Below are 13,411 nucleotides of genomic sequence, written 5' to 3'. Positions count from 1 at the left end.
TGCCATAACCCTCAACTGTCTTTCATGAGATTAAAACTCTGTTGTTGTCATAACCCTCACTGTCTTTCATGAGATTAAAACTCTGTTGTTGTCATAACCCTCACTGTCTTTCATGAGATTAAAACTCTGTTGTTGCCAATAACCCTCAACTGTCTTTCATGAGATTAAAACTCCGTTGTTGCCAATAACCCCCACTGTCTTTCATGAGATTAAAACTCTGTTGTTGCCCGAGCTGTCGGACCCGACAACGGTTGCTATCCATTGGAGCGTTGCGATTGGTTGCCTAAAATCTGCAGCGGGGCTTAGCGAAGAGTCAATTGAATCATTATGTAAAATGTCTTTGGAGTGTAGTAAGTCTTGTTTAAGCTGCCCATTATTTTGCCCTTGTGTGAACAAAGACCACTGTGAAAATGTCTGTTGATGTTATTGTGTTTCTCCCCCCCCCACTACGATTCATTTTTTTTGTCATCCTCAATTATTGTTTCTGTGTGTTGTTGTAATGAGATGGCTGTGGCAACTCTTTTTTTCTCATTAATTTATTTTGTTAATTCATCCATCTATTCATTCATCCATCCATTTATTCATTGATTCATCCATGAATGAATGAATTAATCCATTCACAGGTCTGTTGGTCCAGAAGGGAAAGGAAGTGACCTTAACCACCGGTAACTTCAGCGTCCTCACGAACCTCAATGTCCGCGACGACAGCGAAGTCACCTACAAGGTGTCCGAGCCTCCTAAGAACGGCTGGCTGTATCGCCACGGAAACATCTCAGTGGAGTTTACACAGCACGACCTGAAGAAGGGCCACGTCTCGTATCGCCATGATGACAACAAGAACCTGGCGGATTGGTTCAGTGTCACGGTTAAGGTTAAAGGTCACGTCCTGAATGCCAGAATCAACGTTAAGGCTTACCTGGAGAGCCATCAGAGGCCCCCTATCCTCCAGCACAACAACACCTTACTGGTGGAGGAGAGCAAACCTGTGAAGATTGACGGGAGTAGACTGGAGGTATGTATGTTGTTTGGGTTGGGGATGAATGGATGAATAATTGGATGGATGGATGTATGAATGACTGGGTGGGCAGATGGATGGATGGATGAATGATTGGATGGATGGATGGATGTATGAATGACTGGGTGGGCAGATGGATGGATGGATGGATGGATGAATGATTGGATGGATGGATGGATGTATGAATGATTGGATGGGTGGGTGGGTGGACGGAAGGGTGGATGGATGGATGACTGGGTGGGCAGATGGATGGATGGATGGATGGATGAATGATTGGATGGATGGATGGATGTATGAATGACTGGGTGGGCAGATGGATGGATGGATGGATGGATGGATGGATGGATGGATGGATGGATGAATGATTGGATGGATGTATGAATGATTGGATGGGTGGGTGGGTGGATGGAAGGGTGGATGGATGGATGAATGATTGGATGGATGAATGATTGGATGGATGGATGGATTAATGATTGGATGGGTGGATGGATGGATGAATGAATGAATGAATGATTGGATGGATGGATGGATGAATGATTGGATGGGTGGATGGATGAATGAATTAATGATTGGATGGATGGATGTATGAATGATTGGATGGATGAATGATTGGATGGATGGATGAATGGATGAATGATTGGATGTATGAATGAATGATTGGATGAATGGATGGAAGGGTGGATGGATGAATTATTGGATGGGTGGATGGATGGATTGGATGAATGTATGAATGATTGGATGAATGGCTGAATGAATGATTGGATGGATCAATGATTGGATGTATGAATGATTGGATGGATGGATGGATGGATGAATGATTGGATGGATGGATGAATGATTGGATAGATGGATGAATCAATGAATGATTTATTGGGTGGATGTATGAATGACTGGATGGGTTGATGGATGGATGAATGAATTATTGGATGAATGATTGGATGGATGGCTGAAGGATTGGATGGATGGATGTATGAATGATTGGATGGGTGGATGGATGATTGGATGGATGATTGGATGGATGTATGAATGATTGGATGGATGAATGAGTGATTGGATGGATGGATGAATGATTGGATAGATTAATGAATGATTGGATAGATTAATGAATTATTGGGTGGATGTATGATTGACTGGGTGGGCTGATGGATGGATGGATGAATGATTGGATGGATGAATGCATGAATGATTTGATGGGTGGATGGATGGAAGGGTGGATGGATGGATGATTGGATGGATGTATGCATGATTGGATGGATGGATGGATGAATGAGTGGATGGATGAGTGGATGGGTGAATGAATGAATTCATGATTGAATGAGTAACTGGGTTGGGAATGTGTTAGTGATTGACGTAGATTAGAATATATTTGTGTTTTGTTTAGCAATATTTCTACACAGTTTTGTCATGTTATCTGCATATATGTCAGTATTGGTTCAAGTCCTTCAGGATTCCGGTACAGTATTTATTCTAACTCCTGAGCTTCAGTCAAGTAACACGTCAAACACGATGCCAAGTGATACACCAAACGTCAACTAACCTCTTTAGACACCAAACATCTCAGAGGTTGTATCCCAAAAGGCACCCTATTCCCTATGGGGACCTTGGTCAAAAGTAGTGCACTATATTAGGGACTAGGGTGCCATTTGGGACACGGGCATACTTGACAGTATATAGCCTCTGTCCACTGTGTCTAGCCTCCAACCTCTGTCTGTCTCTCTGTCTGTTCCAGGTGACCCACGAGGACAACCTGCCATCTGAGATTGTATTTACAGTGAAGGTGGCTCCTCTACACGGGTTCCTGCGGCGCTTCGTGGAGGCTGAGGAGCAGTATGTTGGAACTAAACAGATCCCCGTCCAGACCTTCTCCCAGGAAGACGTCAACGCTGGCAACATCCAGTACATGCAGACGACCCCCAGCCAGGTCTACTGGACTTGACTTTTTGTTCTTCTGTATTTTACCTTGAATGTTTAGAGACAGAAAGACAGGAAAGTAAAGAAGACAATGTGTGTCAGAAGGGTGAGGGCTGACATGCAGACAGACCCAGGCCAGGTCTTCTACTACCAAGACAGACAGACCCTGGCCAGGTCTTCTACTACCAAGACAGACAGACCCAGGCCAGGTCTTCTACTACCAAGACAGACAGACCCTGGCCAGGTCTTCTACTACCAAGACAGACAGACCCTGGCCAGGTCTTATACTACCAAGACAGACAGACCCTGGCCAGGTCTTCTACTACCAAGACAGACAGACCCTGGCCAGGTCTTCTACTACCAAGACAGACAGACCCTGGCCAGGTCTTCTACTACCAAGACAGACAGACCCTGGCCAGGTCTTCTACTACCAAGACAGACAGACCCTGGAACCAAGACAGACAGACCCTGGCCAGGTCTTATACTACCAAGACAAACAGACCCTGGCCAGGTCTTCTACTACCAAGACAGACAGACCCTGGCCAGGTCTTCTATACTACTGGCCAGGTCTTCTACTACCAAGACAGACAGACCCTGGCCAGGTCTTCTACTACCAAGACAGACAGACCCTGGCCAGGTCTTCTACTACCAAGACAGACAGACCCTGGAACCAAGACAGACAGACCCTGGCCAGGTCTTATACTACCAAGACAGATAGACCCTGGCCAGGTCTTCTACTACCAAGACAGACAGACCCTGGCCAGGTCTTCTACTACCAAGACAGACAGACCCTGGCCAGGTCTTCTACTACCAAGACAGACAGACCCTGGAACCAAGACAGACAGACCCTGGCCAGGTCTTATACTACCAAGACAGACAGACCCTGGCCAGGTCTTCTACCCAAGACAGACAGACCCTGGCCAGGTCTTCTACTACCAAGACAGACAGACCCTGGCCAGGTCTTCTACTACCAAGACAGACAGACCCTGGCCAGGTCTTCTACTACCAAGACAGACAGACCCTGGCCAGGTCTTCTACTACCAAGACAGACAGACCCTGGCCAGACAGACAGACCCTGGCCAGGTCTTCTACTACCAAGACAGACAGACCCTGGAACCAAGACAGACAGACCCTGGCCAGGTCTTATACTACCAAGACAGACAGACCCTGGCCAGGTCTTCTACTACCAAGACAGACAGACCCTGGCCAGGTCTTCTACTACCAAGACAGACAGACCCTGGCCAGGTCTTCTACTACCAAGACAGACAGACCCTGGCCAGGTCTTCTACTACCAAGACAGACAGACCCTGGCCAGGTCTTCTACTACCAAGACAGACAGACCCTGGCCAGGTCTTCTACTACCAAGACAGACAGACCCTGGCCAGGTCTTCTACTACCAAGACAGACAGACCCTGGAACCAAGACAGACAGACCCTGGCCAGGTCTTATACTACCAAGACAGACAGACCCTGGCCAGGTCTTCTACTACCAAGACAGACAGACCCTGGCCAGGTCTTCTACTACCAAGACAGACAGACCCTGGAACCAAGACAGACAGACCCTGGCCAGGTCTTATACTACCAAGACAGACAGACCCTGGCCAGGTCTTCTACTACCAAGACAGACAGACCCTGGCCAGGTCTTCTACTACCAAGACAGACAGTCCCTGGCCAGGTCTTATACTACCAAGACAGACAGACCCTGGCCAGGTCTTATACTACCAAGACAGACAGACCCTGGCCAGGTCTTCTACTACCAAGACAGACAGACCCTGGAACCAAGACAGACAGACCCTGGCCAGGTCTTTTACTACCAAGACAGACAGACCCTGGCCAGGTCTTATACTACCAAGACAGACAGACCCTGGCCAGGTCTTCTACTACCAAGACAGACAGACCCTGGAACCAAGACAGACAGACCCTGGCCAGGTCTTCTACTACCAAGACAGACAGACCCTGGCCAGGTCTTATACTACCAAGACAGACAGACCCTGGCCAGGTCTTCTACTACCAAGACAGACAGACCCTGGCCAGGTCTTCTACTACCAAGACAGACAGACCCTGGCCAGGTCTTCTACTACCAAGACAGACAGACCCTGGCCAGGTCTTCTACTACCAAGACAGACAGACCCTGGCCAGGTCTTCTACTACCAAGACAGACAGACCCTGGAACCAAGACAGACAGACCCTGGCCAGGTCTTATACTACCAAGACAGACAGACCCTGGCCAGGTCTTCTACTACCAAGACAGACAGACCCTGGCCAGGTCTTCTACTACCAAGACAGACAGACCCTGGCCAGGTCTTCTACTACCAAGACAGACAGACCCTGGCCAGGTCTTCTACTACCAAGACAGACAGACCCTGGCCAGGTCTTCTACTACCAAGACAGACAGACCCTGGCCAGGTCTTCTACTACCAAGACAGACAGACCCTGGCCAGGTCTTCTACTACCAAGACAGACAGACCCTAGAACCAAGACAGACAGACCCTGGCCAGGTCTTATACTACCAAGACAGACAGACCCTGGCCAGGTCTTCTACTACCAAGACAGACAGACCCTGGCCAGGTCTTCTACTACCAAGACAGACAGACCCTGGAACCAAGACAGACAGACCCTGGCCAGGTCTTATACTACCAAGACAGACAGACCCTGGCCAGGTCTTCTACTACCAAGACAGACAGACCCTGGCCAGGTCTTCTACTACCAAGACAGACAGACCCTGGCCAGGTCTTATACCAAGACAGACAGACCCTGGACCAAGACAGACAGACCCTGGCCAGGTCTTATACTACCAAGACAGACAGACCCTGGCCAGGTCTTCTACTACCAAGACAGACAGACCCTGGAACCAAGACAGACAGACCCTGGCCAGGTCTTTTACTACCAAGACAGACAGACCCTGGCCAGGTCTTATACTACCAAGACAGACAGACCCTGGCCAGGTCTTCTACTACCAAGACAGACAGACCCTGGAACCAAGACAGACAGACCCTGGCCAGGTCTTCTACTACCAAGACAGACAGACCCTGGCCAGGTCTTCTACTACCAAGACAGACAGACCCTGGCCAGGTCTTCTACTACCAAGACAGACAGACCCTGGAACCAAGACAGACAGACCCTGGAACCAAGACAGACAGACCCTGGCCAGGTCTTATACTACCAAGACAGACAGACCCTGGCCAGGTCTTCTACTACCAAGACAGACAGACCCTGGCCAGGTCTTCTACTACCAAGACAGACAGACCCTGGAACCAAGACAGACAGACCCTGGCCAGGTCTTATACTACCAAGACAGACAGACCCTGGAACCAAGACAGACAGACCCTGGAACCAAGACACAGACCCTGACCAGGTCTTCTACTACCAAGAAAGACAGACCCTGGCCAGGTCTTATACTACCAAGACAGACAGACCCTGGCCAGGTCTTCTACTACCAAGACAGACAAACCCTGGAACCAAGACACAGACCCTAGCCAATTCTTCTACTAACAAGACAGACAGACCCTGGCCAGGTCTTATACTACCAAGACAGACAGACCCTGGAACCAAGACAGACAGACCCTGGAACCAAGACACAGACCCTGACCAGGTCTTCTACTACCAAGACAGACAGACCCTGGCCAGGTCTTCTACTACCAAGACAGACAGACCCTGGAACCAAGACACAGACCCTAGCCAATTCTTCTACTAACAAGACAGACAGACCCTGGCCAGGTCTTCTACTACCAAGACAGACAGACCCTGGAACCAAGACAGACAGACCCTAGCCAGTTCTTCCAATAACAAGACAGACAGACCCTGGCCAGGTCTTCTACTACCAAGACAGACAGACAGACCCTGGAACCAAGACAGACAGACCCTAGCCAGTTCTTCTACTAACAAGACAGACAGACCCTGGCCAGGTCTTCTACTACCAAGACAGACAGACCCTGGAACCAAGACAGACAGACCCTGGAACCAAGACAGACAGACCCTAGGCAGGTCTTCTACTACCAAGACAGACAGACCCTGGAACCAAGACAGACAGACAGACCCTGGAACCAAGACACAGACCCTGGCCAGGTCTTCTACTACCAAGACAGACAGACCCTGGAACCAAGACAGACAGACCCTGGAACCAAGACACAGACCCTGGCCAGGTCTTCTACTACCAAGACAGACAGACCCTGGAACCAAGACAGACAGACCCTGGCAGGGGGGTTGAACTTGCCTTTCTTCCACTAACAAGGGCACACTTGTCTTTTCTTACTACTAACCCCCTCTACTGTACTTTAAGTTGAATGGATAGAGAGTGAAAAAGAGGCAGGGAAGTAGGGAGAGCGGTGTGTCTCAGAAGGGTGAGGGTACTATCCATTAGACTAGACCAGACCACCCCAGGCCACTGCACTGGTCTTTACAGGGTTGGGGTCAATTCAGGAAGTAAACAAAATTCAAATTCCAATTTTTCTTAATTTGAAAAGCATTGTAATTTCGGTGTATTTCTTGAATTGACTGGAATTTTAAAGGACTGTTAAATGACTTACAGGTCAATGTAAAACTCTCTTCTTCCTGTTTAGGTCAACGACACATTCCTATTGGACGTCTCTAACGGTGTCACAGAGGTCAACAGTATCAGGATATCCGTGGACATAATCCCCCGCCTCATCCCTCTCCAGGTATTCTTGTTTTGTTATTGTAGAATTATTGTATTGTTTTGTTATTGTAGAATTATTGTTTTGTTATTGTAGAATTATTGTTTTGTTGTAGAATTATTGTTTTGTTTTGTTGTAGAATTATTGTTTGTTGTAGAATTATTGTATTGTTTTGTTGTAGAATTATTGTTTGTTGTAGAATTATTGTATTGTTTTGTTGTAGAATTATTGTTTGTTGTAGAATTATTGTTTGTTGTAGAATTATTGTTTGTTGTAGAATTATTGTATTGTTTTGTTGTTGTAGAATTATTGTATTGTTGTATAATCATTGTATTGTTTTGTTGTTGTAGGATTATTGTGCTATCATACATTTTTATGTACGTTTGTAAATTAGTGTATAATTCATCTATGACTGCAGGCTTCCAATAAATGCTATTACTTCTACCACTACAGGTGTCCAATTTCACCCTGAGAGAGGGCGGGGCCAAGGCCTTGACACAGGAAGTGCTCAGGGTCACCAACCGACACTTCTCTGGCCTCAACTTCCTATACAGTTTGACTGAGCCGCCGCAGAACGGATATATTGAACATTCACGTTACCCCGGTGTTCCTGTGCTGACTTTCACCAGACGCCAGGTAAGACTCTGTTATTCTCTCTTTTTTTTTGTCATGTTGAAGAAGGACACATTAAAATACTCTATATGTAATTCTACAAAGATTTTTTTCCATATTTCATATTTTTTTTTTGCGGATGATATCAGACAAGAATATACATTTCTACACAACCACAAACTATACTATATAAGTTCCTCAGGATCCTTGGTTTAGATTGATTACTCGAGATGATCTAATACCACATTATAAGCAGTTCATAGACATTTGTAACAAGTCTTATAATGCATTATGGCAGCGTCAGAATGCATTATACCTGTATGACTTAAGTAAAATGTTCCCTCCAACTTCTTCACATCCATGATTCTTTTATAGACACTCAAAAGACACCTTACATTAAAGTAACATTTCAAATCAAAGTTTGACTCCATTTTGACCCTCATGCCCCCCTCTAGGTGGAGCAGGAGTTAATCTACTACATACATGACAGCAGTGAGACGTTAGAAGACAACTTCACTGTGGTGGCCAACGACACAGGCCTGAGGAAACAGAGCTCTCCCTGTATCGTGTACATCCAGGTCACAGCCGTCAACGACCAGCATCCAGTCATCACCGCCAACAGGGTTCTCAGGGTGAGTCCTCTAGTCATCACCGCCAACAGGGTTCTCAGGCTGAGTCCTCTAGTCATCACTGACCAACAGGGTTCTCAGGGTGAGTCCTCTAGTCCTCACTGACCAACAGGGTCCTCGGGGTGAGTCCTATAGTCATCACCGCCAACAGGGTTCTCAGGGTGAGTCCGCTAGTCATCACTGACCAACAGGTTTCTCAGGTGAGTCCTCTAGTCCTCACTGACCAACAGGGTCCTCGGGGTGAGTCCTCTAGTCATCACCGCCAACAGGGTTCTCAGGCTGAGTCCTCTAGTCATCACTGACCAACAGGGTTCTCAGGGTGAGTCCTCTAGTCCTCACTGACCAACAGGGTCCTCGGGGTGAGTCCTATAGTCATCACCGCCAACAGGGTTCTCAGGGTGAGTCCGCTAGTCATCACTGACCAACAGGTTTCTCAGGTGAGTCCTCTAGTCATCACTGACCAACATGGTTCTCAGGGTGAGTCCTCTAGTCATCACTGACCAACAGGGTCCTCAGGCTGAGTCCTCTAGTCCTCACTGACCAACAGGGTCCTCAGGCTGAGTCCTCTAGTCATCACTGACCAACAGGGTCCTCGGGGTGAGTGCTCTAGTCATCACCGCCAACAGGGTTCTCAGGCTGAGTCCTCTAGTCATCACTGACCAACAGGGTTCTCAGGGTGAGTCCTCTAGTCATCACTGACCAACAGGGTCCTCGGGGTGAGTCCTATAGTCATCACCGCCAACAGGGTTCTCAGGGTGAGTCCGCTAGTCATCACTGACCAACAGGTTTCTCAGGTGAGTCCTCTAGTCATCACTGACCAACATGGTTCTCAGGGTGAGTCCGCTAGTCATCACTGACCAACAGGGTCCTCGGGGTGAGTCCTCTAGTCGTCACTGCCAACAGGGTTCTCAGGGTGAGTCCGCTAGTCATCACTGACCAACAGGTTTCTCAGGTGAGTCCTCTAGTCTTCACTGACCAACAGGGTTCTCAGGGTGAGTCCTCTAGTCATCACTGACCAACAGGGTTCTCAGGGTGAGTCCTCTAGTCATCACTGACCAACAGGATCCTCAGGCTGAGTCCTCTAGTCATCACTGACCAACAGGGTTCTCAGGGTGTCCTCTAGTCATCACTGACCAACAGGGTCCTCGGGGTGAGTCCTCTAGTCATCACCGCCAACAGGGTTCTCAGGGTGAGTCCTCTAGTCATCACTGACCAACAGGTTTCTCAGGTGAGTCCTCTAGTCATCACTGACCAACAGGGTTCTCGGGGTGAGTCCTCTAGTCATCACTGACCAACAGGGTTCTCAGGGTGGGTCCTCTAGTCATCACTGACCAACAGGGTCCTCGGGGTGAGTCCTCTAGTCATCACCGCCAACAGGGTTCTCAGGGTGAGTCCGCTAGTCATCACTGACCAACAGGTTTCTCAGGTGAGTCCTCTAGTCTTCACTGACCAACAGGGTTCTCAGGGTGAGTCCTCTAGTCATCACTGACCAACAGGGTTCTCAGGGTGAGTCCTCTAGTCATCACTGACCAACAGGATCCTCAGGCTGAGTCCTCTAGTCCTCACTGACCAACAGGGTTCTCAGGGTGTCCTCTAGTCATCACTGACCAACAGGGTCCTCGGGGTGAGTCCTCTAGTCATCACCGCCAACAGGGTTCTCAGGGTGAGTCCGCTAGTCATCACTGACCAACAGGTTTCTCAGGTGAGTCCTCTAGTCATCACTGACCAACAGGGTTCTCGGGGTGAGTCCTCTAGTCATCACTGACCAACAGGGTTCTCAGGGTTAGTCCGCTAGTCATCACTGACCAACAGGGTCCTCAGGGTGAGTCCTCTAGTCATCACTGACCAACAGGATCCTCAGGCGGAGTCCTCTAGTCATCACTGACCAACAGGGTCCTCAGGGTGAGTCCTCTAGTCCTCACTGACCAACAGGGTCCTCGGGGTGAGTCCTCTAGTCCTCACTGACCAACAGGGTCCTCGGGGTGAGTCCTCTAGTCATCACTGACCAACAGGGTTCTCAGGTGAGTCCTCTAGTCATCACTGACCAACAGGGTCCTCAGGCTGAGACCTCTAGTCATCACTGACCAACAGGGTTCTCAGGGTGAGTCCTCTAGTCATCACTGACCAACAGGGTCCTCAGGGTGAGTCCTCTAGTCATCACTGACCAACAGGGTTCTCAGGGTGAGTCCGCTAGTCATCACTGACCAACAGGGTTCTCAGGGTGAGTCCTCTAGTCATCACTGACCAACAGGGTCCTCAGGCTGAGTCCTCTAGTCATCACTGACCAACAGGGTCCTCAGGGTGAGTCCTCTAGTCATCACTTACCAACAGGGTTCGCAGGGCAAGTGGCGTGAGATGATAGAGATATATTTAGTCGACCCTTCCTGTGTCCCAAATGGCACTATACTTTTGACCAGAGTCGTATGTCAAAAGTAGTGCACTATATAGGGAATAGGGCTCTGGTCTAAACTAGTGCACTATATAGGGAATAGGGCTCTGGTCTAAAATAGTGCACTATATAGAGAATAGGGCTCTGGTCTAAAGTCGTGTGCTATATAGGGAATAGGGCTCTGGTCTAAAGTAGTACCACTATATAGGAAATAGGGATCTGGTCTAAAGTAGTGCACTATATAGGGAATAGGGCTCTGGTCTAAAGTAGTGCACTATATAGGGAATAGGACTCTGGTCTAAAGTAGTGCACTATATAGGGAATAGGGCTCTGGTCTAAAGTAGTACCACTCTATAGGGAATAGGACTCTGGTCTAAAGTAGTGCACTATATAGAGAATATGGCTCTGCTCTAAAGTCGTGTACTATATAGGGAATAGGGCTCTGGTCTAAAGTAGTACCACTATATAGGAAATAGGGATCTGGTCTAAAGTAGTGCACTATATAGGGAATAGGGCTCTGGTCTAAAGTAGTGCACTATATAGGGAATAGGACTCTGGTCTAAAGTAGTGCACTATATAGGGAATAGGACTCTGGTCTAAAGTAGTGCACTACATAAGGAATAGGGCTCTGGTCTAAAGTAGTGTACTATATAGGGATTAGGGTGCCATTTGGGATCCAGAAGCTGGTTCTTTTTGTATTGACTGGTGGCTGGGTGGCAGTTCGTCTCTGACAACGGGACTTAAGCAGCGGTCAGTCAATATGCCTCATGATGTGGGCAGGCAGTGTTGGGACTGGGTTGGGGGAGGCTAGTGGTAAGGTATACGTGGGTGGAGGGGGGAGGCTAGTGGTAAGGTATGCCAGCTATGTGGAGGAGGATCCCAAAACAGACTGTCTGTGATGCCGAGCAGCTTTTTTACTCATTGGGAAGACAACATTGTAAACGGATAGTAGGGTGAACTGGAACAAGTCTATTTAAAGGTTGGGAAATGGAAACAATTGTGTTTCTATGTGAATCAAGGAGGTGGATAGTAGATGAGAACATCTGGAGAGTAAATAATGGACTGTCAGTTAAATCAGTTGTTCTATGTGAATCAAGGAGGTGGATAGTAGATGAGAACATCTGGAGAGTAAATAATGGACTGTCAGTTAAATCAGTTGTTCTATGTGAATCAAGGAGGTGGATAGTAGATGAGAACATCTGGAGAGTAAATAATGGACTGTCAGTTAAATCAGTTGTTCTATGTGAATCAAGGAGGTGGATAGTAGATGAGAACATCTGGAGAGTAAATAATGGACTGTCAGTTAAATCAGTTGTTCTATGTGAATCAAGGAGGTGGATAGTAGATGAGAACATCTGGAGAGTAAATAATGGACTGTCAGTTAAATCAGTTGTTCTATGTGAATCAAGGAGGTGGATAGTAGATGAGAACATCTGGAGAGTAAATAATGGACTGTCAGTTAAATCAGTTGTTCTATGTGAATCAAGGAGGTGGATAGTAGATGAGAACATCTGGAGAGTAAATAATGGACTGTCAGTTAAATCAGTTGTTCTATGTGAATCAAGGAGGTGGATAGTAGATGAGAACATCTGGAGAGTAAATAATGGACTGTCAGTTAAATCAGTTGTTTAACTTCCTGAAGAGAGTGTAGTTGAAATACTCCAATGCAAATGAACCCGATTTTAAAAATAAACCCCATAGCAACAGTCTAGGTAAAATAAATAAATTCATATAAATAAACCCTATTCCCTATTAGACTGGTATAGAATCCTATTCCCTATAGGACTGGTATAGAATCCTATTCCCTTTAAGACTGGTATAGCATCTTATTCCCTATTAGACTGGTATAGCATCCGTTTAGACTGGTATAGAATCCTATTAGACTGGTATAGCATCCTATTAGACTGGTATAGAATCCTAAAAGACTGGTATAGCATCCTATTAGACTGGTATAGCATCCTATTAGACTGGTATAGCATCCTATTAGACTGGTATAGCATCCTATTAGACTGGTATAGAATCCTATTAGACTGGTATAGCATCCTATTCCCTATAGGACTGGTATAGCATCCTATTAGACTGGTATAGCATCCTATTAGACTGGTATAGCATCCTATTAGACTGGTATAGCATCCTATTAGACTGGTATAGAATCCTATTAGACTGGTATAGCATCCTGTTAGACTGGTATAGCATCATATTAGACTGGTATAGAATCCTAT

At 47.1% G+C, this 13,411-nt stretch overlaps 1 protein-coding gene across 1 annotated transcript in view; it reads left to right on the top strand.

Moving 5' to 3' along the window:
- LOC139410560 (chondroitin sulfate proteoglycan 4-like) overlaps nt 1-13,411 on the top strand; it is a 65,094-nt gene that overhangs the window by 24,463 nt on the left and 27,220 nt on the right. Inside the window, exons 5-9 of the mRNA XM_071155849.1 lie at nt 624-1,012; nt 2,745-2,936; nt 7,485-7,583; nt 8,013-8,195; nt 8,627-8,803. Of these exons, the coding sequence (XP_071011950.1) occupies nt 624-1,012; nt 2,745-2,936; nt 7,485-7,583; nt 8,013-8,195; nt 8,627-8,803 (1,040 nt within the window). The remainder of the gene's footprint in view (nt 1-623; nt 1,013-2,744; nt 2,937-7,484; nt 7,584-8,012; nt 8,196-8,626; nt 8,804-13,411) is intronic.

This window comes from Oncorhynchus clarkii, chromosome 6 (genome assembly GCF_045791955.1).
Source record: "Oncorhynchus clarkii lewisi isolate Uvic-CL-2024 chromosome 6, UVic_Ocla_1.0, whole genome shotgun sequence".
NCBI classification, from domain to species: domain Eukaryota; kingdom Metazoa; phylum Chordata; class Actinopteri; order Salmoniformes; family Salmonidae; genus Oncorhynchus; species Oncorhynchus clarkii.
Note: the sequence above shows the minus strand (reverse complement) of the source record. Positions and strands in the feature narration are given on the sequence as shown.